The sequence below is a fragment of the Caretta caretta genome, chromosome 23 (genome assembly GCF_965140235.1).
Source record: "Caretta caretta isolate rCarCar2 chromosome 23, rCarCar1.hap1, whole genome shotgun sequence".
Taxonomy (NCBI): Eukaryota; Metazoa; Chordata; order Testudines; family Cheloniidae; genus Caretta; species Caretta caretta.
Window position 1 is genome coordinate 6554237 of NC_134228.1, and position 26749 is coordinate 6580985.

General features: G+C 54.3%; 1 protein-coding gene across 1 annotated transcript; it reads left to right on the forward strand.

Moving 5' to 3' along the window:
• Window positions 1-166: 166 nt before the first annotated feature.
• On the forward strand, window positions 167-25824 carry LOC142069911 (maestro heat-like repeat-containing protein family member 7). The gene is made up of 18 exons (XM_075122671.1): window positions 167-302; window positions 1314-1414; window positions 3087-3212; window positions 4450-4529; window positions 5081-5204; window positions 5839-5925; window positions 8159-8263; window positions 9445-9580; window positions 12302-12411; window positions 13530-13679; window positions 13988-14142; window positions 14523-14670; window positions 20448-20624; window positions 21768-21923; window positions 23537-23638; window positions 23843-23945; window positions 24396-24455; window positions 25465-25824. The coding sequence occupies exons 1-18, from the start codon at window positions 167-169 to the stop codon at window positions 25647-25649; spliced, it is 2241 nt and encodes a 746-aa protein (XP_074978772.1). The 3' UTR covers window positions 25650-25824.
• Window positions 25825-26749: the final 925 nt, after the last annotated feature.

A 26749-nucleotide genomic window follows, 5' to 3' on the forward strand; every position in this document is an offset into this window, starting at 1 on the left:
TGTACTGCTGACTGCCTGGGTGACTTTGAGCACATCCATTGGCTTGTTTCCCTGCTGGCAGCTGTAGGCGCTGGTGGAATAGCAATACGAGGACTGGCTCTGATGCTGAACGGGGCAGTCGTCTCTCATCCCTCACAAGCAATGCCTTGTCCTGGCTTCTTGCAGGATGGCTGAGGAAGTCCGCAAGGTCCCCTTGAAGCCCATCCGTGCCTGGGAGGAGACGAGACCTCCTCGAAGGAAGAGTCCGCGGAAGAGCCCACAGCAGCAGCAGGAGCTGTGTGTGCCTCAGCCCTTCCATGCTGGTGAGTGGGTGCCTCCTGGGTGGGCGGAGGGGGCTGCAAAAATGGCAGGGGCCATGGCCCTGCATTGCGGTGGGTCTTGGCCCCTCTGGGGGTTGGGGTTGCAAGACCAGGGTGTCAGTGGCGGGAGAAGACTCCATCACCTTTGTACAACTCTGGGCTGCCATGAGACGGAGAGACAGGAAAACCCAGGCAGGGGGGAATGGCCCCTCCTGCTGGCAGCAGCTGCAGCCCCTACAGCTGATCGGGGCATTCGGGGTGGCAGCAGAAGCATCAGGTGGAAACTGACTGAATTGCCCACATTGATCCGTCACACTGCAGGATCGGAAGATGTTTTCCACCAGTGGAAGGGGGTGCTCTGTGCACAGTGGGTTGTTAAGCCTAGGATTGCAGGGTGCTGGCTAAAGCATGAGATGCCCCCTGATGTTGCAGCCCCATCTGCTGGCTCCTTTGCAGGGGGGTGACGCATGGCACAGCACAGGGCATTTGGGTGGGGGGGTTGATGATGGGAGCCCAGGGCCTGCCCAGGTTACACCCGGTGGCTGTCGATGGCAGGAGAGGCAGTCAGAGGAAGCAGAACGGGCAGGCCCTGGGTCCCCGTATCCCCCGCAGACTGGGTAGCTCCTCCCTCTCCCGCAGTGCGGAGCAGACCGATTCACTGCCAGTCCCTCTGCCCCCTCCAGCAATGGCCCGGAGAGCGGGGACACCACTCATAGCCTGACATCATGCCTCCTTCCAGGTGTGGTGCTCCCCAAATCCCCAGGCTCAGCCTGCATGCTGGGTGCGGCGGGGAAGTGGGGTGGCCGCTGGGAACCAGGGCTCTGACTGGATCTTTGCTGGGCTGAGAAGCAAAGAGTTGGGGAAACCAGGGATGGCTGTGCCAGACCCTGTTGTGCATCGGGGCTGCTACCCTGCTGGGGTGGGAGCGGGGGGCAAGGGTTTCTGCTAAAATCTCTGTCACCCAGCCTGCAGCTTGGCAGCCCCAGGTATTACCACTGCTCTGTCTTTGATCAGATTCACCATCACCTGGGAATGCCTCCTGTTTTATGGGGCCAGATTCGCAGGAGAAAGACACCCTAGAGTACATCAACGCCTTTCTCAAGGGCAATGAACAGGTACCAAGAGCCCTCCTCTGATCTGTCAGCTACTGCCCTGTCCACATGCACCATCCGTCCTTCTCCGGAGGAGGCATGGATTCTAAGGCCAGATGGGACCACTGTGACCTCCTGTATAACACAGGCCAGAGACCTGCCCCCAGATAATTCCTGTTTAAACTAGAGCATCTTAAAAACATCCTTTCTTGAGTTACAAAAGGTACCCACCATGCCCCTTGCCCACTTGTGTCCACTGGATTTGGCCAGTCTCCAGCGTGATGGGTTGCCCCCCTTTGAGGTGCCACCTGATGTACTGGCTTATCACTGAGCCCGCCTGTTCTGCCAGCCTGGGCCCCCGTTACCTTGTCTTGTTGGGCTCGGCTCACAAGCCTCTTCCAGCCATACACACAGGCAGGGCCACACCCAGCTGCAGAAAGACACAGACACTGAGATCAGCTCTGGGAAGACTCAGCTGAAGGGCCTTCTCCCAGTACTCTGGTGCCCACCTCCTTTGGAGTACAGACCCAAAGGTTTTATGACATGCGCCCCCTCCCTCGATGTCGAGAGAGGTATGAACAACTCTTTGCCCCTCCTCCCAGTTACTAATTTATACTGCAAAATGGGCTGTGGTATAAACAAGAAATAAGATGATTAACTACAAGAGGTAGATTTTAAGGGGTTATAAGAGATAGCAAACAGAACAAAGCAGATTACCCTAGTAAATAAACAAAACACACAAACGAAGCTTTACACACCAGATAGACAGGATATACATTCGCAAATTCTCCCCGAGTGATAAACAGGTTGGCAGATTCTTAAGGCAGAAGCTGCCTTGGTTTTGCAGCTTGGATTTCCCAGGTTTTCTTGCACAGGCTAGGAATCTCTCTCTAGCCTGGGACCATCACTTCTCATGGTTCAATCTTTGTCCCTCAGGTGTTTCCAGGTATCTTATTGCAGGGAGTCTGAGGTCCCGTCCCCCCCGCCCCCACGATGTCCTTGTTCCCCTTTTATCTTCTCTTCCCACCTGCTGGAAAACTCTTTTGCTGTGACCTGGGTCCAACAGGTCCCGCTGTGTCGCGTTATCTCGGGGAGGTTTCTATTGCACACAGTTCCTGGGGTAGCCCTAATGCTTGTGCATTTCCTCCAGGAGCCAGTGTTTGGCTTTTCTGCTGTTCTACCTGAAAGGCTGTTTTGAACCTCACAGTGTTTTTCAGGAACACATACACAGCTGAACTTCAGAACGTCACATACAACGATAGCACATGCAATCCAATGAGACAGTAATGTCTAGCAGATAAAGACTTTTAGACTGATACCTTACAAGACATACTTGGTACCAAACATATCCTAATTATATGACCGTGGCGAATATTGGGGTGTCAGGGTGCCACACCCAGATGTTCCTCCCACTCTCTCAAGCTCCCCAGTAAGACTGTCTGGCTGCTTAGCCCCCATGTTGCAGTTCCTCTTTCGACACCTACCCCGTGAGATCTGCTTCCTCTCTGGTCAGGTTTCACACAGAGCTGCCCTGGCCTCCCCACATAGTCACTCCTGTTGGGAGATGAATGGCCTTCTGGCATTCGGCATATCAAAGCCTGAGCAGTGCTGGGGGGAAGCTTTCTGACATCTCTCCCACTGGCAGCTCCTTTCCACGCTAACCTTCCTGTTTTTGTCTAATCTCTGCGGGGCATAGGAGGAGGCCAAGAAACTTGAATTCTTGGATTGTGTCATCACCATCAGCAGGGCCGTCCTCACGAGGCACCCAGAGAGAAACCTGGCAGCTTTTCTCGGGAAAGCCCTCCTTGTGAAGAAGATAAAGGTGAGTAAAACACACACTCGGGCTATGTTACTTGGCGGGTTTAGTGATTGGCCCGGAGAGCTCTGCAGATTTGTCTACCTTCAACTGCCAATCGCTGGATCGTGTTGGACGTTTGTCTGTTAGACTGAAGAGCCCATTATCAAGCATTTGCTCCCTGTGTAGGTACTTACAGACTGTCATCAAGGCACCCTGTAACCTTCTCTTTGTGAAGCCGAACTGATTGATTTCTGGAGTCTCTCACTATAAGGCATGTTTCCCAGTCCTTCAGTCACTCTTGTGGCTCTTCTCTGACCCCTCTCCAATTGATCAACATTCTCCTTGAATTGTGGGCACCAGACCTGGACAGAGGATCCCAGCAGAGGTCGCACCAGTGCCAAACACAGAGGGAAAATAACCTCTCTAACAACTGGAGATTGCCCTGTTTGTAAGGCCCAGGATGGCATAAGCCCTTTGGGCCCCAGCCTCGCACTGGGCGCTCCTGTGCAGCTGATTACCATGACTGCCAAGTCTTTTCCAGAGTCACCGCTTCCCAGGTTAGAGCCTCCCATGCTGTGAGTGTGGCCTGCGTTCTTTGTTCCTGAACATGTCACTGCATTGAAACGTAGATTGTTCCCTTGCACCCAGCTTCCCAAGTCACCAGGTCGCTCTGTATACACCAGTCTCCCTGCACAGAGCCCCAACACTCCGCAGTCAGTGCCCACTAGGGAACTAGCAACAAGTCTGCTCCGTAGATTTGGAAAGTCTTTGCTCTGCGGCGCTGCAGAAAGCTTTCCGGAGTTTATCTCCCTTCCCTGAACGTGGGACAGCGTGTGCTGGTGGGTGGTCCAGTGGGCTGGGGCTCAGTTCCTCAGTGAGACCTTTGGGCAAATCACTTCCCCCTCTGTGCCTCAGTTTCCCTCCCATGCCTTGTCTCGTCCAGTTAGCTCGTGAGTTCTCTGGGGCAGGGACTGGCTCTCACCGTCTGTGTGCAGCACCTGGCACAAGGAGCCTGATCTCAGGTGGAGTCCCTGGGTGCTAATGCTGATGGAGCCTTTGCAGTGCACTGGTGCGTGACGCTGGGGCACTGACCACAGGCCCTGCACTGCGCTCCCCAGCTGAAGCCCTGCACACCGTCAAGGCCACAGTAGGACGACCTGTCTGCCGAGGCCACGTGTTGCAGGCCCTGTGCTTTGCTCCCCAGTCGGAGCCTTACGGGAGCTCGGAGCCCGGCTGGCACTTCCCCACATTGTCTCCCCAGGAGCTGATTGATCTTGAGTCCGTCGACTCCCTGACCAGCGGGGTGCGTCAGCAAGCGATGCTCGCCATCATGGAGCTGAGGTACCCAGCCTGCCCGCCCAGCCCCAGCTAGTGCTGTGTGCAGCCAGACACGCCAGCCTCTTGGCATGGCCAGTTCTCCAGGGCATTGCCCCCTCTGCTCCTCCCCCGTCTTCCGATTCCCCCGGGCACGTGGCACCCGTGGGTTGGTGGTGGAGGATCCTTCGGTGCCTGGCGACCTCTCCAAGTGGCCGTGTGAAGATGTGGGGGAGGGAGCGAGGGGGTTGGACCGGTCCCCTCTGGGACCCGCAGGCGATGGCTCCGGGGGGAGAGGGGCAGTTGGGCACTGCCGGAGCGGAGCCACCGGAGTCGCCGCCAGCTGTGCCAGCTGCATCCCACCGGCAGCTCAGCGACTCCCTGTGGCTCAGAGGCTGGGCAGGCTGAGCCCTGGCACGTGGCACAGCCTGCGCCGGGGGGGGGCTCTCTCTCAGTGCCGCTGGCGCCCTGCTCTCAGCTTCCCAGAAGCCTGCCCATCAAGTCCTGGGAGCCTGAGGCCAACATCAGTGCATCAGTCTCGCCTCAGCCCTCCAATCCGCGCGTGTCTCTTCTCTTAGCAAAGTGAAGCCACTGCTGCGGGGAATGGAGCTATCCAGCCTGCTCACCGTCTGCTTCTCCAGCGTCTTCTCCCTGCCTCCAGCAGAGACCAACCAGGGCCTGGAGGCTGCTCTATACAACAACGTAAGCCCCAAACTAGCCATGAGGAGCCGCCCCAAACCGAGGGGGAATCCTGCAAGTCGCTCGTGTCCCTGCCCCCTGGGTTACCTGGCGCTGGCAGAAGAGTGTAATGATCACAGCTCCTTGGCAGCGCTTCAGCTCAGGACCTGCAGTACCAAAGCATAAGCCCCACCGCCGCAGATAAAGGAGTAACTCCCTCATAGGGTAGCAGTAGTAGGCATTTATCCTTCACAGGCACTGGCAATTAGTGGGGAACAGACACTCCCTTCACAAGCACATTCATCCCCAGTGCATGGCTGGGGGCACAGGCCTGAGATCGATCGGCTGCTTGAGACGCACAAAGGCGAGGGGAAGTGAAGCTTGGCTGGAAATCTCCCCTCCCCCTCAAATGCAGAGTCCTTCCTGACTCTTCTAATGCATTAGACTGTGTGCAGTGGCCTCCCTGGGGACAGCAAAAGCGGGTGGGGTCCTGTTGCCAGGAGGAGTTTGCAGTAGGTCCCCTGCGGGTACAAGTGAGTGGGTGAGCTGGAATAGCAGGGGCTGCCATGGCCTGGGGCGTGTCACACACCAGGGCATTGGTTTGTCACCTGGCTGGGTAACGCCACTTGCTGTGGTTTCTCCTCTGCTCTGCACGCAGACTCTGAACACCATGGATGAGCTGCTGAAGGCCTTGGTGTGCGAGGACGAGAAGCCGAACCTTGTGGTGCTGCAAAACATCGTGGAGGTGTGGAGGCATGGGGGCAGGAAGGGGACGAGTCCTGTAGCTGGGGTGGGGCTCTGGGATCAAGGCTTCATTTAATCCCAAGCATGGGACACCCCCGTGCCTTCTGCTCGTCAGAGTACGCTCTATACAAAGGTTCCTGGGCTGGAGGACCAAGTGCCCCCGCTATATCTGAAAAACGTCTGCATGGCGTGGGGGTGGAGGAGGGCAGGATCTGCCGTGTTCTCCACTGAGCCTCATCTGAGCCCGGGATTCATTTGTGTTCACCATGGGCCCCACGAATACTGGCCAGAGCCCAGAGCTAGATTCCCCCAACGTTCTAGTTCTGGGGCCACAGGAAGTCGATTCTGTGGGTGGTTTGTGCTCCAAAAAGAGGGAAATGTCCTCAGCAGATATTTGGTCTTCTCAATCCCAGAGCTTGGGAAGAGGGAATCACAGAAGTGCAGGGCTGCAAGGGATCTCAAGAGGTCATCTACTCCACCCCCTGCACTGAGGCTGGGCCAAGCATTCCTCGACCGTCCCTGAGGAGTGTTTGTTCAGCCTGTTTTTTTAAAACGTCCATGATGGGGAGTCCACCACTTCCCTAGATCACCTGTTCCAGTGTTTAGCCACCCTTAGACTTTTTCCGAATATTTAACCTCAATCTCCCTTGCTGCAGATTAAGCCCACTACTTCTTGTCCTACCTTCAGGGGACGTGGAGAACAATTAGTCACCATCCTCTGTAAAACAGCCCTTAACGTATTGGAAGAGTGTTAGGAGGTACCCCCTCTGTCTTCCCAAGACGAAACATGCCCAAGTTGTTCACCCTTTCTTCATAGGTCAGGTTTTCTAAACCGCTGATCATTTTTGTCGCTGTCCTCTGGACGGGCCCCAGTTTGTTCACATCTTTCTTCAAGCGGGGTGCCAAGAACTGGACACAGTGCTCCAAGCCAATACACCTCAGAATGACATTTCCCTCTTTCACAACAGCATCACACTCTTGATTCCTATTGAGTGTGAGATTCAGGTTAACCCCCAGATCCTTTTCTGCAGTCCTGCCACCTAGCCGGTTATCCCCCACTTTCTTTTTATGCATTGGATTTTTCCTTCCTAAGTGCGTTACATCACATTTGTTTTGACTGAATTTCATCTTGTTGACTTCAGACCAACTCTCCAATTTGGCAAGCTCATTCTGAATTCTAATCTGTCCTCCAAAGTGCTTGTAACTCTCCCCAGCTTGGTGTCATCCACCAACTTGACAAGCATACTCTCCTCTCCGTTAACCAAGTATTTCATGAAAATATTGACCAGTACTGGACTCAGGCACACCCCTGGGGGACCCCACTTCAGACACCCTCCCAGTTTGCCAGCGAGTCAGTGATAACTCCTCTTTGAGAATTGCCTTTCCATCAGTTGTGCGCCCACTTTAGAGTAGTCTCATCTGGAGCATATTGGCTTAGTTTGCTTATGAGAATGTCTTGTGGAACTGTGTCAAAAGCCTTACGAAACTTCATATACATCATCATATACTGCCTCCCTCCATCCACTAGGCAAGTAACCCGGTCAAAGAAGGAAGTTAGATTTGTTTGGCATGGTTTGTTGTGGACAAATCCATGGTGCTATTCCTTATCACCCTATTATCTCCTCTAGGTTCTTACAAACTCTTTAATAATTTGTTCAATAATCTTTCTGGGTACCAAAGATAGGCTGACAGGTGGATAATTCCTTGGGGCCTCCTTGTTCCCCTTTCTGAAGATAGGCTCTGTGGCTGCCCTTCTCCAGTCCTCTGGGACCTCAGCCCTCCTAAAGGTTCAGAGATTGCTTTGTCTAGCTCCATCTCATGTGAATATCATGAGGCTCTGCCAACTTGAATACATCTAACTGACCTAAATTGTCTTTTATCTGTTCTCTCCCTAGTCTGGCCTGTATTCCTTCCCCCTTGTTGTTAATATTGTGGTCATCATCTAGTCGCCATTAACCTTTTTAGTGAAAACTGAAGCAAAAAAGGCATTAAACACCTTGGCTTTGTCTGTATCATCCATTATTTGCTCTGCTTCCCTGCTGAGTAGTGGCCCCACACTTTCCTTTGTCTTTCTCTTGCTCCTAATGCATTTACAGAGCTGCTTCTGATTGCCTTTTATGTCCCTTGCCAGTTCGAACTCATTTTTGCCTTAGCCTTTCTGATTTTCACTCTATGTGCTTGTGCTATTTTTTGGTCCTTCTCCTTCACAATTTGTCCAAATCTGTTTCTCTCAGGTCCTGCTCCCCTGGACCGCATCCAAGGAGGTGCATGTGCGGCTGAGGGCAATGGGAAGAATCACCCGGCTGACCAAATTCATCTCTGGTCAACACAAATTCAAGGTGAGCAGCCTGTGACTCTGGCCGTCTCCTAACTGCATTGAGCAGCCTCGCGGTGCAGCGCTCCCTGGCAGGGAAAACCCGGGCCTGGAATAGTGATTCAGCAAGATCCTCGGTAGGGTCCAATCTAATGAGGCCTGATGTGGACGGGTCTGTCCTCTGACTCCAGTGGGCCTTGGGTGGAGCCCCATCATTCTATCTCCAAGGACTCTCCCTGCTGTTCCCCAAGGACCAAAGTCTGCTCCGCACGGTCAGCGGATTTACACAGGATCGCCCTGAGAGCACCCTCTGAACCCAGGTGTCTGTCCACGCCCTTTGTCAGTTGCCCCTCGGATGCTTTGGCATCAGCTCCTGCCAGGCTGCCAGATGAAGACCCCCTGCTCTGGGTGCTCAGGGCCATTGAGCTGCTCCAGCTGCTCCATCCCCCCTGTGGCAGGGCCTCCCCTCCGGCAGCTGGAGGGGGGCACTTGGATGATATGCCCCCAGAGGCTGGGGCAGCAGAAGAGAAGGAGGGAGGTGGGAGGGGACACAGTGAAAGGGATGGGAGGGGCCAAAGAAGCCAGAGCAATGGGGAGTGGGTCAGGGGAGGCTGTGCAGACCCCAGGAGAGGAGGGCAAGGGGCTTGGTGCGACGTGGGGAAGAGCAGGGAGCAAGCGCAGGGGCTGCAGGTGGGGCAAGGGAAGGTCTGGCAGGAGGGGGAGGCTAGAGGACAGGCTGCAGGAGAGAGCCGGCAGGAGAGAGCCGGCAGGCTGGGTGCGGCGCAGAAAGTGGGGGTTGTGGGGAGCTCCAGGATGGAGTGAGAGAGGCGGAATGCAGAGAAGAGGAGTCCAAGGTGACCTCACGCTTCTGGACCTGAGGTCAGTGGAGGGAGGGGGATGGGAGAAGGGGCTGGGATTAGGAGCTTGCCCTTGAGATGGAGACTGGACGTTGGTTCATTCCTTACCCAGGTCCTCACTCGAGGGCAACGTTTGCTGACTTTGCTACCCAGACTTCCCGTCCCTGCTGAGCTTCCCTCAGTCCCTGGTGATGGGCCCCATGGCTCCTCCTGCTCTCATTGTCCCCAGTCTCTCTGCACTGGGCTCTGCCTCCCCCGGTTCTAGCCCGTTGCTAGTGCAATACCAGGGGGACACGCTGCGCTGGGCCTGCAGGGGCGAGTGACTCTCCTTGCTCCCTCTCTCCGTCAGGGAGTGGAGGAGTTCAGAGTCCTGGGCCAGCTGGTGGGCTGTCTCACTCTGTGCAGTGCTGAGCAGGAGCAGGAGATCTGCCGATCGGCTATGGAGGGACTTCACCACCTCTACGCCTTCATGCTGCGGCAAAAATGTAAGAGCACTGGAGACCCTTGTCCTTCCTAAACACATTGACATGGGGTTTCCAAACATGGGAAACATATTTAGTGAACACTTCTTCCTTTTCTGCATCCTTTTAAACAGTCTCCATCTAGTAATGAGCCTACACCATTGCTCGGATTTCTTTTGTTCCTAATACACTTTTTTAAAAAAACCTCCTTAGTATCCATAGTCCTTCAAGCCATGGACTTTCCCCTGATGTCTTTAGCTTCCCTTGTCCATATTCTACTCTTCATAACTCACATAAGAATGGACATACTGACTCAGATCAGTTCATCTAGCCCAGTATTGTGTCTTCTGATAACGGCCAGTGCCTCATGCTTCAGAGAGAATGTACTGAAAAGGGAAATTTTGAGTGATCCATCCCCTCACATCCTGTCCCAGCTTCTGGTAGTCTGAGGTTTAGGGACATGCAGAGTCTGGGGTTGCATGCCCTGATTATCTTGAACCCAATTATACTTTTAGGCTTCACAACATCCCACGGCAACAATTTCCACAGGTTGCCTATGCATTGTGTGCAGAGATATCTTCTTTTCTCTGCTTTTAACTTGCTGCCTATTAATTTCAGAAAGTGACCCCTAGTTCCCGTGTTCTGTGCAGGGGTAAATAACACTTCCCTATTCACTTTCTCCACACCAGACATGATTTTATAGACCTCTGTCATCTCCCCCCTTAGTCAGCTCTTTTCTGAACTAAATGGTCCTAGGTCTACACTGTAGACCTATATTGTTATCACTCCATTGCTCAGGGCTGTGAAAAATCCACACCCCTGTTGGCAGAAGCACCCCTCCCACTGACATAGCTAGCGCCTCTCTGGGAGGTGGATTAAGAGCTTGTTGGCAGAGGACCATCTTCTCTTCAACGCTACAGCACCGGTGCAGCTATGGCGATAGAGTGGTTGAAGTGTAGACTTGCCCCCAGTCTTTTTAATCTTTCCTCATATGGAAGCTCTTCCATACCCCTAATCATTTTTGTCGCCCTTCTCTGCACCTTTTACAATTCTGGTATATCTGTTTTGAGATGGGGCGACCAGAACTGCATGCGGTATTCAAGGTGTGGGCGCGCACATTGGATTTGTATCGAGGCATTCTGACATTTTTCTGGTTTATTATCTATCCCTTTCCTAATGGTTCCCAACCTTCTGTTGGCTTTTTTAACTGCCACTGCACGGTGAGTGGATGTTTTCAGAGAACTCTTTACGATGACTCCAAAATCTCTTTCTTGAGTGGTAATTTAAACCCCATAATTGTGTATGTATAGTTGGGATTATGGTTTCCAGTTTGCATTTATCAATATTGAATTTCATCTGCCATTTTGTTGCCCAGTCCCCCAGTTTTGTGAGGTCCCTTTGTAGCTCTTCACACTCTGCTTTGGATTTAACTATCTTGAGTCATTTTGTATCATCTGCAAATTTTGCTACCTCACTGGTTACCGCTTTTTCTGGATCATTGATGACTATGTTGAACTACACTGATGTCAACACAGATCCTTGGGGTGCCCCGCTCTTTACCCCTCTCCACTGTGAAAACTGACCATTTAGTCCTCTTGTTTGCTTCCTATCTTTTAACCACTGACCCATGAGAGAACCTTCCCTCTTATCCCGTGACAGCTTACTTTGGTTAAGAGCCTTTGGTGAGGGACCCTGTCAAAGGCTTTCTGAAAGTCCAAGTACACTATATCCACTGTATCACTCTTCTCCACATTCTTGTTAACCCCCTTCAAAGAATTCTAGTAGATTGGTGAGGCATGATTTCCCTTTACAAAAGCCATGTTGACTCTGCCCCAACAAACTGTGTTCACCTATGTGTCTGATGATTCTGTTCTTTCCTATCGTTTCAACAATTTGCCTGGTGCTGAAGTCAGGCTTACCAGGGATCAGATCTGGAGACTTTTATAAAATTCACTGTCACATTCGCTATCTCGTACAGAGGCTGATTTAAACATTAGCTTACATACCACAGCACTGCACATAAGTTTGTTTGGATGTCTCCTGAGAGCTGCAACCTTTGCACCAGGCAGGCAATTTACCATGCCGTTCTCCCACTCATCACAAACCCAACTGCTTACATGTCTATTGATTGAATCCCCCGTTACTATTAACTGGCTTTTCTTTGTAACTGGTGTTCCTGCCTCAGGAGGGGCAGCCTCAGTGTGAGAGGATATCCTGACTTCATCTGGAAGGGGGGTCCCAACTATGGGATCGTCTCCCTCTGCTCCAGCTCAATGTTCTCCTTCCCAGAAACTTTCACCCTCCTCAGCAGCACAGAGGCTGTCAGACTGGGCGTGGGACCACTCTACTGCATTCCTAAAAGTCTCCTCTATGTAACTCGCTGTCTCCCTTGGCTCCACCAGTTCAGATCCTCTGGCCTCCTGGTCTCCGAGGGCCAGTAGCTCCTTGGACCAAATGCCCACATGCGCTACCTGCCCACAGGGCTGGTAATCCTACATGCTGCGTTCAGTGCAATCAACTGGAGAACCTCACACTGCTGCTGCACTTCTGCCTGGTTTATTTTTACTCTTCCAGGGGGGTTAGTTTGTTTAGTTTTCTGGGGCGGGGGGGGGGGAAGGTTATTGGCCTGAATTTACGGTATGGTTCTTAGATGTACTTGTCTCTAAACTTCCTTGCAAAACTCCCGTTTCCAAAGCTAACCTCTGATTTATATTGCCTGCTCTCTGTTTCCCCTCCCTGGTTCAGGCACGATGCTGGCAAACCAGAGTGCAGAGTATCTGCAGGTCCTCAGGGAGTGGCGAGCGGAGAACACCTTCTGGGTCACCTGGTTCACCAACACCAGCAATATCGCCATGGTAACTACCGTCAATGCTTCCTGCGATTGTTGTGCCCAGAGTTATCAGGAGAGAGAAATTAAGACCCTAGGAGTCAGGGAGAAAGGACAGACCCAGGCGTGTGACTGACCCCATCCAGCTGGGCCGGAGCCTGCCTATGGCCCACTCCATCTCATAGAATCATAGACCTCAGGAGGTATCTAGTCCAACCCCCTTCTCAAAGCAGGACCAACCCCAACTAAATCATCCTAGCTAGGGCTTTGTCAAGCCTGACCTTAAAACTCTCAAAGGTTGGAGATTCCCCACCTCTCTAGGTAAGCCATTCCAGTGCTTCTTACCCTCCTAGTGAAATAGTGTTTCCTAATATCCAACCTACATCTCCCTCACTGCAACTTGAGACCATTGCTCCTTGTTCTGTCATCTGCCACCACTGAGAACAGCCGAACTCCAGCCTCTTTGGAACGCCCCCCCCCCCCCAACCCCCGCAGGTAGTTGAAGGCTGCTATCAAATCCCCCCTCACTCTTCTCTTCTCTTCTGCAGACTAAATAAGCCCACTTCCCTCAGTCTCTCCTCATAATTCATGTGCTTCAGCCCCCTAATCATTTTCGTTACCCTCTGCTGGACTCTCTCCGATTTGTCCACATCCTTTCTCTTGTGGGGGGCCAGATGTGACCTCACCAGTGCCGAATAGAGGGGAATAATCACTTCCCTCAATCTGCTGGCAAGGCTTCTACTATTGCGGGCCAATATGCCTCCCTCCATGCCACATCCCAAGATGCACTGGATCTCATCCAAACCTGATCCCAGCTCCTTGTCAGGTGTGGGGGGAGCTTCCCCAGAGATTAATGCTCTCCAAGGCATCATTGCGTCCACGCACCATTGCCAGCCCCTGCTGAGCACTAGAGAGTGTATCCATGCTGTGCAGTATTGTGCCCCCGTGCACTGCCACGCTGGCCTGTGCCATGCACGACAGCTCCTGATTGCTGGCTGGGTGCTGTGCGTCCCAGGTGCAGTAACCCAGCCCTGTCCCAGCAGAGCGGGCTTTGCCTGCACTCCTGGCTGGGCCAGTCCTGGCTGCTCGGTCCGACTGGAACCGCACTGGGCAGCAAAAGGGGTTTCACTGGCAGGTTTGTTTCAGATGTTTGGGAAGTACTTCAACCCATCCGAGCGCATGGACTTCCTCCTCACTGCTATCGAGGGCATGAGAGACACCAGCGTCCATGACTCGGTGGCGGCCAGGCACATGCTGCATGTGATCCTGTGGGTCCCCAGCCCAAGTTTGGAGAGGGTAAGAGCTGCAGTGAGAACAGCCTGCTGGGGGAGCCCATCCGTGGGAGACTCTTTCTCTGGGCGCTCGGCATTACTGGGGGGCAGGTCCTGTGCAATGCGGGGGTCAGTCTAGGTGATCTCCATGGCCGCTTGTGGCCTTGCAGTCTGTGAATCGATAGGCCGGGAATTGGCCCTGTGTTCTAGGCCTGGAGCTGGAGAAGAGGATGTGGGAGGGCAGATGGCTCTCAGGTGCGGCAGGTCCCTGGCACCCCAGATCAACAGCAGCGCGAGGAAGCCAAAGCCCCCATCTCCCCATTTCCCTTCCAGGTGTCGGAGGCTGTGTTGAGCGTGTACCACAACCTGGACTCCATCAGCGAGCCGCTGGCCCAGCAGCAGCTGCTCAAGGCCCTTGTCGTGCTGGGTGACCAGTACAGCGAGGAGGTGGTCACAACCCTGCTGGGCTGCTCGCTGTCATGTGACAGGTACGGGGCTGGGGCTGCTGCCGCTTGCGCTCCGGGTCCCCCAGACTGGTCCCGCTGCCAGGGCCAGGGGCGTGCAGAACCTTCCAGAGACCTCCTGCTCCCTGCAGAGCTGCTGCTTGTTCTGGAGGGTTTTGCAGGCTGACATACCGTGGAGACAGGCCAGCCTGCAAAACCCCATATGGCAGCCCTCGGCCTCCCCCGGGGCTGACACTCAGACCCGGCCCCCATGCAGCCTGCGCCAGGCAGTGGGGGCCCTTGCTGCAGCAGGAGGGCAACAAAGGGCCGGCCGTGGGCGGGAGACCCAGCAGGGTGCGGGTGGCGGTGGGTGCTGGAGGCTGGCAGGGCTCTGGCCAGGTGAAATCGGCTCTCTCCCTTTGCAGCGTTGCTGTGGAGATGTGGAGGGTGCTGACATCCCACCCCAAGACCGCAGGAAAGGTCCTACGGGAGCTGCTCGACAGGCTGCAGGAACGGCCGCTGCGCCAGCATCACGATGTCTCTCAACAAGAGGCTGGCGTCGCCCCCTTGGCCGTAAGTTCCAGCCCCTGCAGCAAGGGAAGGAGCGCCGTGTGTCCCCACCATGGCCTGAGGGTGTCTCTCAGTCTCCCACTGGGTATCGCCATTGGGCCGAAGAGAGAGAGCGTGACTCTAGCCAGCGCTATAGTCGAGGCAGAACACGCCGAAACCCTCTCCTGGTGCTCTGGGACACCTCTCATAGAACCGCAGGGTGAGAAGGGATCGCAAGGTCAGCTCGTCCAGCCCCCTGCCAAGATGCAGGATTTGTTGTGTCTATCCCAGCCCAGACAGGTGGCTCAAGCCTCCTTCTATAAACCTCCAGCAAAGGGGCTTCCACAAGCTCCCTAGTCGTCTGTCCCATTGTCCTACTCTTCTTACAGTTAGGAAGGTTTTCCTGAGATTTAATCTAAATCTGCCGTGCTGTCGTTTGAACCCATCACCTCTTGTCCTGCCCTCTGTGGCAAGAGAGAACAACTTTTTACCATCTTTTTTTGGGCAGCCTTCCAAGTATCTGAAGACCATTAGCACGTCCCCCCTTAATCTCCTCTTTTCCAAACTAAACATAGCCAGTTCCTTCAACCTTTGCTCGTATGGCTTGTGTTCCATCCCTCTGATCATCTTTGTCACTCGCCTCTGGATCCATTACAGTTTCTCCACATCCTTTCTAGACATTGGTGACCAAAACTGGACACCGTATTGCAGCTGAGGCCTAACCAGCACTGAGTAGAGTGGTACTATCACCTCCCATGACTTGCAAGCTATACCTCTGTTAATGCAACCTAAAATTGCATTTGCTTTTTTGCAACAGCATCGCTTTGCTGACTCATGCGGAGGCTGTGATCCACCGCAGCTCCCAGATCCTTCTCAGCAGTGCTGCTGCCAAGCCGGTTATCCCCCATTCTGTATCTGTGCATTTGTTTTTTCTTCTCTAAATGTAGCACCTCACATTTGTCTTTGGTGAAGTTCATTTTGTTGTCTATAGCCCAGTCTTCCAATTTACCATGATCCCTCTGAATTTTAGCTCTTTCCTTCAAAGTATTGGCAACTCCTCCTCGCTTTGTGTCATCTGCAAACTTGACCACTCTGCTCTCTCTATCTACATCCGGGTCATTAATAAAGATGTTAAACAACACCAGACAACAATGTGGTAGTCGATCCAGAACGTACACAGTAGCTAAGCTAAATCACAGGATTCACATCTCCGGCACAACTGACTGTTACAGCCAGCAGCCCTCTGATGCAGTGAAAAGAGAATTAGGAATTCTTCTATTCCTAACTACTTCTTTGGGAAGGCTAAAGACGCTGACCAAGACAGCAGCAGCCGTGCATCGACTGCAGACACAAACACAAAAACAGAGCTCTTCCTGGAATGGAGTTCACTGAGGTGGCTATTGCAGTGAAAGCGAACCGTGAAGATTACCCTTCAACAGCCAAAGACCAGCTGGCATGAAGTCTGGTTAGTGGATGCTGAAGAAGAGGGATTATCCTTGGTTGTCCTGCCATGATGGTAAGCTTGGATGCCTTATCTGTAGCAAAGTTTCACCAAGGTCTCTCCATAGCAGTCGGGTGGTGGTAGTTTTCTGTTTCTCCTTATGGACCTAGCTGAAAGTCCAAATTAACATCTCTGCCCATGAAGATAAAGGAAGAGAAAGATTCAACTGCCTCCGCATTAGCTTTACAGCTTTCGAAAGAAGCAGAAACCACAATTTTTGAAGTTGAAGTGGTGGTTAACATGACAAAACCAGAACCTGACACAACGGTGCAGGAACAGCAAATGGCATATTACATTGCTAAACGTAGCAAACCTTACGCTGATCACCCCGATTGAACTGAATTCCAGATACTACATGGTGTAGATGTTGGTATCAGTCATAGAATCATAGAATATCAGGGTTGGAAGGGACCTCAGGAGGTATCTAGTCCAACCCCCTGCTCAAAGCAGGACCAATCCCCAATTTTTGCCCCAGATCCCTAAATGGCCCCCTCAAGGATTGAACTCACAACCCTAGGTTTAGCAGGCCAATGCTCAAACCACTGAGCTATCCCTCCCCCAAAAGGACTCATCATTCAGTGCTACAGACATGCTAGACCCTATCTCGTCTGCAATGCACCGAAAGCATTGCAAACGACAAATGTGTGCTCAGATGCCGGAGAGTGATGGAAAGATTGCCATGTCTATTGATGAATCAACTACTCTGAGCAATGAATCGACAATTAGAATCTATTTAAAATGTGACACTTTGAAGACGATGATCCTCACTTCATGTTTCTTGATCTGATTGCGCTTCCACATTCGGCGGCTTCAGGCACTGTAGACTGTGGGCTGAAATGCCTCAAGAAATAGAATTCCGATCACAATGACTCTTGTAGCATTTGCGAGTGATGGTGCTGGTGTTATGCTTGGCAAGAACTCTGGCGTAGCGAGCTGTATTGTGAAGAAGTACCCAAATGGTCTAGCGAGGTCATGTTTGAACCACAGGTTGGATTTGGCAGCTGCTGAAACGTTCAGTGAAGTAAGAGCTGTAAATCACTTGGAAATCTTTGACAAACTGTATACGCTTTACAGCCGCTCACCTAAAACCAAGACAGAACAAAGTGGCTGAGCAGCTGAGAAAGATTGGGGGTGTCAGGTTCATATTGCACTGTATTTGCTGTCTGGCATAATCGCAGTCATTGGGCCTTCCCCTTCAGGCTGCATCTCATGACACACCAAGAGAGGTCTATGTTTGTTGGGCTGCTGAAAAGAAGTCAGTCCCCTGAATTCTTGATGGATCTTGACATAACGTATGACACGTTGTTTGAGCTGTCGTCTCTCTGAATTGCTTCAGCATTGAGATACTTTGTTGGCATCTGCAGATAAACTGACACACCGTACCATCCACATGCTGGAAACCGTGAGAGAAAAACCTGGCACAAAGTCATTCCAAGCCAACCGCGCAGCGAAAAACCTGAAGCTCAGGACCAGCACACTGGCTGAAAACATGAAGCTTGTGAAAAGGAATGACAACTAATTTCTGACAAGTTGGATCAATAATATGAACGCCCCATTATTCTGCAGCACCTCGTCAAAGTATAGAAACCCCGGTGATGGTGTTGCTACTAAGGGAGAGAGGCGTGTGATAAAGCGGGACTGTTCTTAATGTTTCCTCTGAATATTGTGGGGGTGCCTCAGTTTCCCCTAGGCAGTTCTTAAGTATCTAGGGGGTGGGATAAGGGTGTATGATCATTGCAGAGCCCTAGAGGGCAGGTGTGTGCAGGGGTCTGGTCACAGAGAATGGCCAACACCCTGTTTCCTGGCAACTGATGGCCTGGGCCCTTCCCCCCTGCAAGGTGAGAGCTAAAGGGTTGGAGAACAAATGAATCAGGTGCCCTCCTGGCCTGGGAAAGGGACAAAGCCCAGAGGGGGAGGGGCTGGAGAGAGTTTGGGGCTGGCTGGGGACATGGAGTGAAGTGCAGACGTGGTTGTCTGGCTCACTGCCCCCCAAAATGGACCTGGCTGAGGGGTCCTCTTCTCTGCACCTACAAGCTCTGTTTTAGACCACGGTCCTGTCGTCTAATAATCTTCTGTTTTACTGGCTGGCTGAGAGTCACGTCTGACTGTGGAATTGGGGGACAGGACCCTCTGGCTTCCCCAAGAGCCCGCCTGAGCGGACTTGCTGTGGGAAGAGCATGGAGGGGCAGAGGATGCTGAATGCTCCGAGGTCAGACCCAGGAAGGTGGAAGTTGTGTGAGCTGTGTGTCCTGAAGACAGTCTGCTCACAGAAAGGAGACTTCCCCAGAGTCCTGCCTGGCTTCGTAGGGAGCAGTTCCAGAGTATCGCCCGAGAACTCCGTGACAAGGCGATATGCCAATTGGGCTGAAGCAGTTCTCCATTGCTGACAAAGAGAACCGGATACTAGATAGGTTTCAGAGTGGTAGCCGTGTTAGTCTGTATCAGCAAAAACAACGAGGGGTCCTTGTTGCACCTTAGAGACTAACAAATTTATTTGGGCATAAGCTTTCGTGGGCTAAAACCCACTTCATCAGATGCATGGAGTGAAAAATACAGGAAGCAGAATAGATATATATATATAGCACATGAAAGGATGGGAGTTGCCTTACCAAGTGGGGGATCAGTAGTAACAAGCCAATTCAATTAAGGTGGAAGTGGCCTATTCTCAACAGTTGACAAGAAGGGGTGAATACCGAGGGAGGGAAAAATTACTTTTGTCGTGGTAATGAAGCCAATGCAATCAAGGTGGCCCATTTCCAACAGTTGACAAGAAGGTGTGAGTATCGGCAGAGGGCAAATTACTTTTTGTAGTGACCCATTATTCTTGGATAAAGTGAAAAGGAGGTAAGGCAGCTGTTCAACCAATGTGGTCTTCCAGGGACAGGAATGATGAATGCCTAGTGTGACTTTCTTGACTATAGTAAATATTTGTTCCCCAGGGAGATACCTATAGGCAGTAATCAAGGCACTCCTCAATGTTCTCTTTGTTAAGCTGAATAGATCGAGCTTCTTGAGTCTCTCACGATAAGACATGGTTTTTAATCCTTTAATCATTCTCAGGACTCTTCTCTGAACCCTCTGCAATTTATCAACATTGGTCTTGCATTGTGGGCACCGGAACTGGACCGTGGATCCCAGCAGTTGGTCACACCAGTGCCAAATACTCCCACTCCAGATTCTTCTGTTATTTATCCCAGGATCACATGAGCTCTTTTGGCCACAGCGCCACACTGGGAGCTCCTGTTCAGCTGATTCTCCACCAGCACTCCCAAGTCCTTTTCAGAGTCTCTGCTTCCCAGGACAGAGTCCCCCATCCTGTTCCTAGATGTATTCATTTACAATGAGCCATATGAAAACACATACTGTTTGCTTGCCCCCCCCAGTTTACCAAGCGATTCAGATCGCTCTGTGTCAGTGACTTGTCCTCTTCATTATTTACCACTCACCCAATTCTTGTGTCATCTGCAAACTTTATCAGTGATGATTTTATGTTTTCTTCCAGGTCATTGATCAAAATGTTAAATGGCATAGGGCCAAGACCCAATCCCTGCTGGGACCACACTGGAAACACACCAGTGTAATGCTGATTCCCAGCTTACAATTACATTTTGAGACCTATCAGCCAGTTGATAATCCAACTGTTGTGGGCCACGTTACTTTTGTATCGTTCTAGGTTTCCGATCAAACTGCCGTGCGGGGCCAACTCAAGCGCCTTACAGAAGTCTGTATACACTATGCCAATGCTCTTTCCTTTAACTACCAAACTTGTCATCTCATCGAAAAACAGATAGCAATGATCTTGGCGGGAAATATTTTCCATACACCCATGTTGATTGGCATTAATGAAATTATCCTCTTTAATTCTTTATGAATTGAATCTTACACCAGCCGCTCCATTATCAACAGTTAAAACGTACGAGGCTTAAAAAGGGGATTCGTAGGAAAAACTGGTTCCTAATTGAAGCAAAATGGCTCTGTCCGGGCGTCCCTGATCACTGGTGTCGCCAGCATTCCCTGGGGGTCTAGAGTCCGCAGCTCTGCTGCTACTCTAGTGCTAGGGTTCTTTGGAGCCCAGAGACCCCAGACACAATCAGGCCCAGCTGTGCCAGGTGCTGCACACACCCAGAGACGCACCCCGCAGGAGCCAGGCCCTGCCCTGCAGAACAAGAGACAAAGGCCAGGCACCCCCTGCACTCCTACTTCCCGTGCCTCTGTCTCCAGGGGAGGCAGACGTTGTTTTGGAAATGGCTTGTTGGGTCACCGGAGGGTGTTTCGTAAAGCAGCTCCTCATTTCACACAGGTGGGGAAACTCCAGCATCTGCTGCCAGACTTCGTGGAACAGCTACACGAGGCAGACAGGGACGTCATCTCCAATGCCATCACCGTGCTGAAAGACATCCTCACCGGCATGGACAGGCAGAGCGCCAGCCCCGTGGCTGTGCAAGTGGCTGAGAAACTCCTGCCGTTCTTTCACGATGTAAGGCCTGAGGGCCTGCGGGAGACCCTTCAAGCCACAGACGTGTGAATGGGGGCTGGCGGGTGGGCTAGCGGGACCTATGCTATGGCCCGAGCCAGAAAAAGGATTGTCGTAAATGACGTGACCCCATTCCCGCCTTCCTCTGCTACCCCATTCTCCATCAGAGCATATGGCAGTAAGGGTGGGAACCCTGGTGTCCTGCAGGACTGCTGACAAGGATCAGGGCAGCCTGGGGACGAGGCTCCCCTTGAGGGAAGAACATGCATTCCTGAGCCTGCATGCAGCGAGGGGGCCTCTGCAGCACAGGGTGCCGCAATGCTCTTCCTGGCTTCCAGGGTAACAAGTGATGGTACCCTGGTGAAAATCCTGCCCCTCCCCTCCCTGGCCAGGAATCCCACAGCTGGCCTGTCAGCTCCATAAGGAAACGGCTCCGTTTGTAGGTTCTGCAGCTACCGCCCTTTCCTCTCCCCTTCGTTCTCATGGCAGGGCAGCATCAAAGGAGGGGCTAGTTCTCCCCAGGCCTTTTGTAACCACAAAAAAAGTAGCCCCCGCCAGCGTGTTCACCAGACTGATGTTCAGTTCCCCACTGCACGGCAAGATCAAAGTGGGTGGGAGAAAGGGACCCATCCATTACTGCCTTCCAGGGGTAACGTCCCAGTGGGGGCTCCTGGAGGGACCACCCACCTCCCCAGCTCTCACAACGCTAAATCCTACCCTCAGCCCTCCCGAACTCTGCTGGGACCCGGCCGCTCTTTATTTAGTAGTGGCACAGGCCCAGCTAAAGCTCTTCCCAGGGTCTCCTGGATCCCCAGCTGACCGAAGGGACAGGGCAGCCCAGACCGAAGATGCAGGATCTCGCCCTGGCGTGAGCCTTTAAACCAAAACCCTGTGGGGCCCGGGGGGAACAGAACAGGTTCTCTGGCCAAGAAGATACCAGGCCAGCCCCTCAGCTGGTGGAAACCTGCATCTCTATTGCCTTCTGTGGCGCTATGCCCATGAGGCTCTGGCCCCAGCTGTGCCTGTATGACTGGGGGTGAGTTAGCAATACCCCCCGCAGGGCAGACATCTCTGACACAGTGAGCGCTCACCCCGCTGAGTGAGCACGACCGTCACAGCGTCTCCTCCCCACGTCCTCTCTTGCAGGAGTCCAGCAAACTCCGGGTGCTCTCCATCACCCTCTTTAAACACCTGCTGGAGTTTGTAAGGGGGCCCAGCAGGAGGAAGATGAAGGAGCACGTCCTCCGCAGCCTGGTCCCGCTGCTCCTCCTGCTGCATGATGAGCGTCCCAATGTGTCCCAGGTGAGGCCACGAGCTGGAGCCTGCAGCTGAGATCGTTACAGAGTGACCAGGAATTTGTTGGGGGGGCCAACATGTGACACCCCCCTTTCAAGGGTTTGGCCGGCAGAGGACAGGTGCTCAGTGCTGTGACAATCAGGTGCTCAAAATCACTTGAACGTTGAGTCCAGTAGCACCATGACCATGGCGCCCCACCCAACTGCCGAGTCTTCCCTGCCTCCTCTGAGCCCAACACTCCCCCCTGCAGCCAGGCTGAGAGAATGGGTGGGCGGAGGGGTCAGCTCACCACTCCTACAGCCACTGACCTCCGCACATTCCCCTGGCTGTGCTGGTGGGAAGAGCACAACCCTGGCCATGGTCCCTACCAGGAGCAGAGCTACCCAGCCTCCGGATGGTGCCCAAGACCCAGTGTGCCCTTGGCCAAGCAGCCTGGACAGCTCTTATTAGCCATGACATGCCCAAGCCCCCCCTCCGCCCCGCCCCAGGTGCCTGTGCACACGCTCGCTCTCATGGCCCCCATCACTTGGGAGCCAAATGCCCCCGGCAGTAATGCATTCACCCTCCTACCCCCCATGAGGTGGGGAACTAAGGCACAGCGTGAGGCCTAGTGCCTCAGAAGTATTTAATGCCCATGGGCATTAGGCACCTAAATCCCTTTGTAGCCCTGGGCCAAAGCAACTTGCCTGAGTTCCTGCAGAAAGAGCTGGGAATTGAGTCAGGTCTCCAGCCATGGCCTTAGCCAAACCTCCGCCCTTCCGCGAGCAGCCGCGGGCCGGGAACCGTTCCGCACACACGGCCTCCGGTAACTAGGCTAGTGGCTTTCAGCCAGGCCGTCCCTAGCCATTCGGGTGCCCTATCCAGCCGCCCCGCAGTGGGGCTGTGTGGGGTCCCAAGCCTCCTCCTCCCCTCCACCAGGGTCTGGGAGGCAGGAGCTGTGTGGGGCCACTTTTGGGGGGCCCACAGGCCCAGAGTGGCCTGGGGGATTAGCGGAGAGCTGGGAGTAGCCCGCTCTGCTTCCCTCGCCCCGCATCCAGCCATGTCGCTCGAGGGAGGGGGTTTGGGGAAAGGGATCCCTCCCACACACACACTCACTGACAGCACCGGGAAGCGGAGCAGCCTGGCCCCAGCCCGCTCTACTCTGCCAGCTCCCAGCCGTGGCACTTCGCTTCCCACCGCCGGTGAGCGCGGGGGGCAATTCTTTTGGAGGAGAGCGGGCTGGGACCGGTTGCTCCGCTTCCTGCCAGTGCCGGTGAGTGTGGGGTCGCTGGGGGAAGAGGCTTGCGGAGAAGAGGTGGAATGGGGGCGGGCTGGGGACGGAGCAGGGGGGAAGGGGAAGAGGCCGGGCGGAGGGAGTTGTCTGGGCCCCCCCCAGGGATGGCCCTGCCCTTTGTAGTGGGCACAGCCCGCGGCGGGGCTGGCTGAGGTGTAGGGCGGGTCACTGGGGCTGGGGCTGCTGCATGTGCAGCATGCAGCCGCCTAGTGGCACCATGAAATTTGGGGCAATTTGGTGCCCCAAATTTCATGGTGCCCTACGCAGGCGCGTATGCCAAGGGACGGCCCTGGCTTCCAGCTCCCGTAACCGTTGTCGACTCGCCCCGGCCCCTCTTGTTTTGCAGGTGTGTTGGGACACCCTCAGGAGCGCAGTGGAATTCCTAAGGTGGAGCCAGCTCGGTGCCCTCCTCCAGAAAAAGGAGCTTTGGCGAGGCTGTGACTGCCTGGTGAGGGAGCCCTCCATTGCCCGGCTCCGTGCCCACACCGAGCCCCAGCCCCGGGACCACACCTGGCCCTGGCTGTAGTCCCTCTGCGTGATCCCCCCGGCACAGGAAAGAGGGCTGAAAGCAGGACACTCCAAAGACCTGGAACCTGGCCTGCAGGATGGAAAGGCCTTTAATAACCTTGTGCTCCCTTGTTCTGGCTCCTAGGTGGCGTGCTACAAGAGGAGGGCAGAAACCTTCCTCTGCCAGACCATGGCCTTTCTGGAAAACCCACAGGCTCCCATTAGAGAAGCGGCCATCAGGTTTCTAGGTAACCACAGAGCAGAGAGGTCCCTTAAGCAGGGGGCTGGATCCAGTTTCAGGCTCTCCTCAGTCCCTGCTGGCAGAGAGAAGTAACCCCAGGGCTCCTGATTGCCGAATGAAGGCTCAGGGGTGTCAGAAACCCGCAGGAGCAAGCTCACCCCAAACTGCCCTGATCGGCTGATGGGCCCCCTCGAACCCCACTGCTCCCCATGCAGTCCCCATCCTCCCCTCCCCCCACCCCACCATGGGCTCTTGGTAGTGGAACCTCAAGGCGCTCTGCTCTCCTTTGGCAACCAGCCCCACAGCCATCCCTGGGGACTCGCCCTTTCCCCTGGGGACTCAGGAGTCCGTCCTGGTCAGCGAGGGGCAGGGGAAAGCCCCGCTGCTTGGAGGGTGACAGACACTTTGACACCCTCGTTGGGGACGCAGGGATGTGATGAGCTGTTTGTGTGTGTAGGGCTCACTGCCCGGCAGCTGGACCAGAAGAGCCTGGAGAAGTTGGATGCCATCTTCAACGGTGAGTGGTACCCGCTTTGAGCACTGAGCGCTAGAGGGACGAATAGCCCAGGGCCATGGGCTGGGTTCAATCTCCAAAGCCAGCAATGTAATCTTGGGCGAGAGCCACAAGGGGTTGTAAAATGTAGATCCCCAAACCCCTGATCAGCTTCCCCCTCACCCTGTGGTGTCTGCTGGTTGGCATGTGCCCAGGCACTTAGCCCTGACCTCAGAGCTGTGGCCTGGCAAATCCCCAAACTGGGCCTGAGCTGGCTGGCCTTTGCAGACGATTGCCCCCCACCCCCAACACAGCAAAGGTGGGGTCCTGCCTCCCCCCCTTGCACTCACTAGCCCAGGGTTTGTTGCAGTCACCTCCAGGTGGGGTGCCTGGTGTCAAGCCACTGCTCCAAAGGAGACTGAGGTGACGTCCGGTCATCTACCTCCCTGCTGCGTGCCCGGACCCCTGGGCCAGCGCAGGGCAGAGCAGCGTCTCCTCCACATTTGTTGGGGAAAAGGGGGAGGGGGGGTGACATAGCTCAGGCTCCTCACTCCCAGAGCAGGTTCACAGCTGGGCCCCAACCAGAGCTAGAGAATGGCTGAGCTTCCTCCTCAGCATTTCCTGGAGGGCAGCAGGGCACCGGAAGTTAGGCGTAGCCTAACAATGCCCAAGCCCCCTTTGTGAATCTCCCCACTCTGGGCTTAAGTGCCCATCTGTGCACTGGGGGAAAGGGGGAGCATAAATACAGGCAGGGATGAGGCCATCAGATACTGCAGGGGTGGGGCAGTCCTAGAAATAGTGAGTGAATGGGGTTCATTGTGACTTCTTGCCTGTGTCTGGGGGCTCCCCCAGCTGTGGAGGGCAGCGGGGATGTTTAGTGAGGGTTGGTGGCTGTTCCTGTTAGTCCCCTGCCTCCCGCCTCCCAGCCTGCTGCCTCCTTGTCGCGGGCCGAGAGGTGCAGCGCTGGCTTGGTCTGCCAGGGCTTTCCAGAGCCCCATGGCTCTGACCTCCATTTCCTTCCTTTCAATCTTAGTCCTGAAAGGCTTGCAGCAGGACAGCAAGTCCTCCGTCAGGTGCCTGGCTTCGCAGACCATGCTCATCCTCAATGCCTGCAAGAAACACCGTCCAGCCCGCGCCAGCCTACGAACACTCTTGCACAGGATGAGACTGATGTGTACGAGGGAGAGCCCAGTCATTGAAGCTGCCCAGCTGCCCTAGTAAAAGCGAGCCTCCCTACTCTGGGGGTTTGGTGCACCAGAGCCCGCCTGGAGCAGGGTGGAACACATCATGCTGGACCATGGCTTCCTCCCCATTGGCCGCCTGCCCTGCCCAGCCACGTGAGTAGTTAACCGCTCAATAGCTTTTATCACCATGTACTTTTTGACAGGTTTCCATGCCCCGTGTAGCGTTTACGTCCCGCCCTCCGTCCCCGTTTCCGGTCGTGTATATTTTTGGCACCATCAGCCCTTTTGAACCTTTATTTTGTATTATTTTTCGGTGTCTGGCCGGGGGAAGGTTGGGTGCTTGTGCTACAGTCAGGCAGGCAGAGCAGCAGAAGGCCTCCAGACGACCACATCGGGAGGCTGCCACTCCTGACGGGGGGGTGGCAGGGATAGGGGAACCCAGGCCCTCCCGCTGCACTGCGTCCCCGCTCAGGGCCTAACAGCGTGTGTGTTTTGACATATTTCGAGAAAAAGTATGAACAAGTAGAAAGAGAGGCTGTAGGGGGTTCGCGGCTCCCTCCCCGTCCGTCTGAGCGGGAGACCATGCCCCTTGCTACGATACTTCCGGGGTACCTTGGTTCAGGGGAAATAGCTCAGTGTTCATGGTTCTGGCCTGCAGTCAGGTCGACCAACGGTCAAGAGTCTGTTTGCCCGGGGACTTCATTCAGGGCAGGGCTGCTGTCGAGTAGGGGCTCTGGCCTACAGTCAGGCAGGCAGAGCAGCAGAAGGTCCATTTGCCTGGCCCTTGATCAGGGCGGGGCAGCAATCAAGTAGGGGGGCTCTGGCCTACAGTCCGGCAGAGCCGTCGCCGTCTAGGGGAGGTTAGCTCTCTGGTGGGAGAGTCAGCACAACCGTCTGGCGTCCTGATTCAGGCGGGTGCCAGACCAATCAGGCCTCCTGACAACCAAGTGGGGAGGCTGCTACTCCTGACGGTGGGGTGCTGGTGGTCCGGGAACCCAGGCCCTCCCGCTCCACTGCGTCCCCGCCCAGGGCCCTAACAGCCGTGGAGTGGTCCGCCACTGCGTCAGTGGGGAAAATCTGACCGCAACACGCTGGACGGCTTGTAGTCAATAACACAGCTGAACCCAATTCGGC

What these genes read in the sequence shown, in the direction of transcription:
- LOC142069911 (XM_075122671.1), top strand. Translation starts at nt 167, where the DNA reads ATGGCTGAGGAAGTCCGCAAGGTCCCCTTGAAGCCCATCCGTGCCTGG. An exon ending in AGGCTGCTCTATACAACAAC is followed by an intron (nt 5,205 to 5,838) that starts GTAAGCCCCAAA and finishes CTCTGCACGCAG; the next exon opens with ACTCTGAACACCATGGATGA. An exon ending in CTGGCGTCGCCCCCTTGGCC is followed by an intron (nt 14,671 to 20,447) that starts GTAAGTTCCAGC and finishes CATTTCACACAG; the next exon opens with GTGGGGAAACTCCAGCATCT.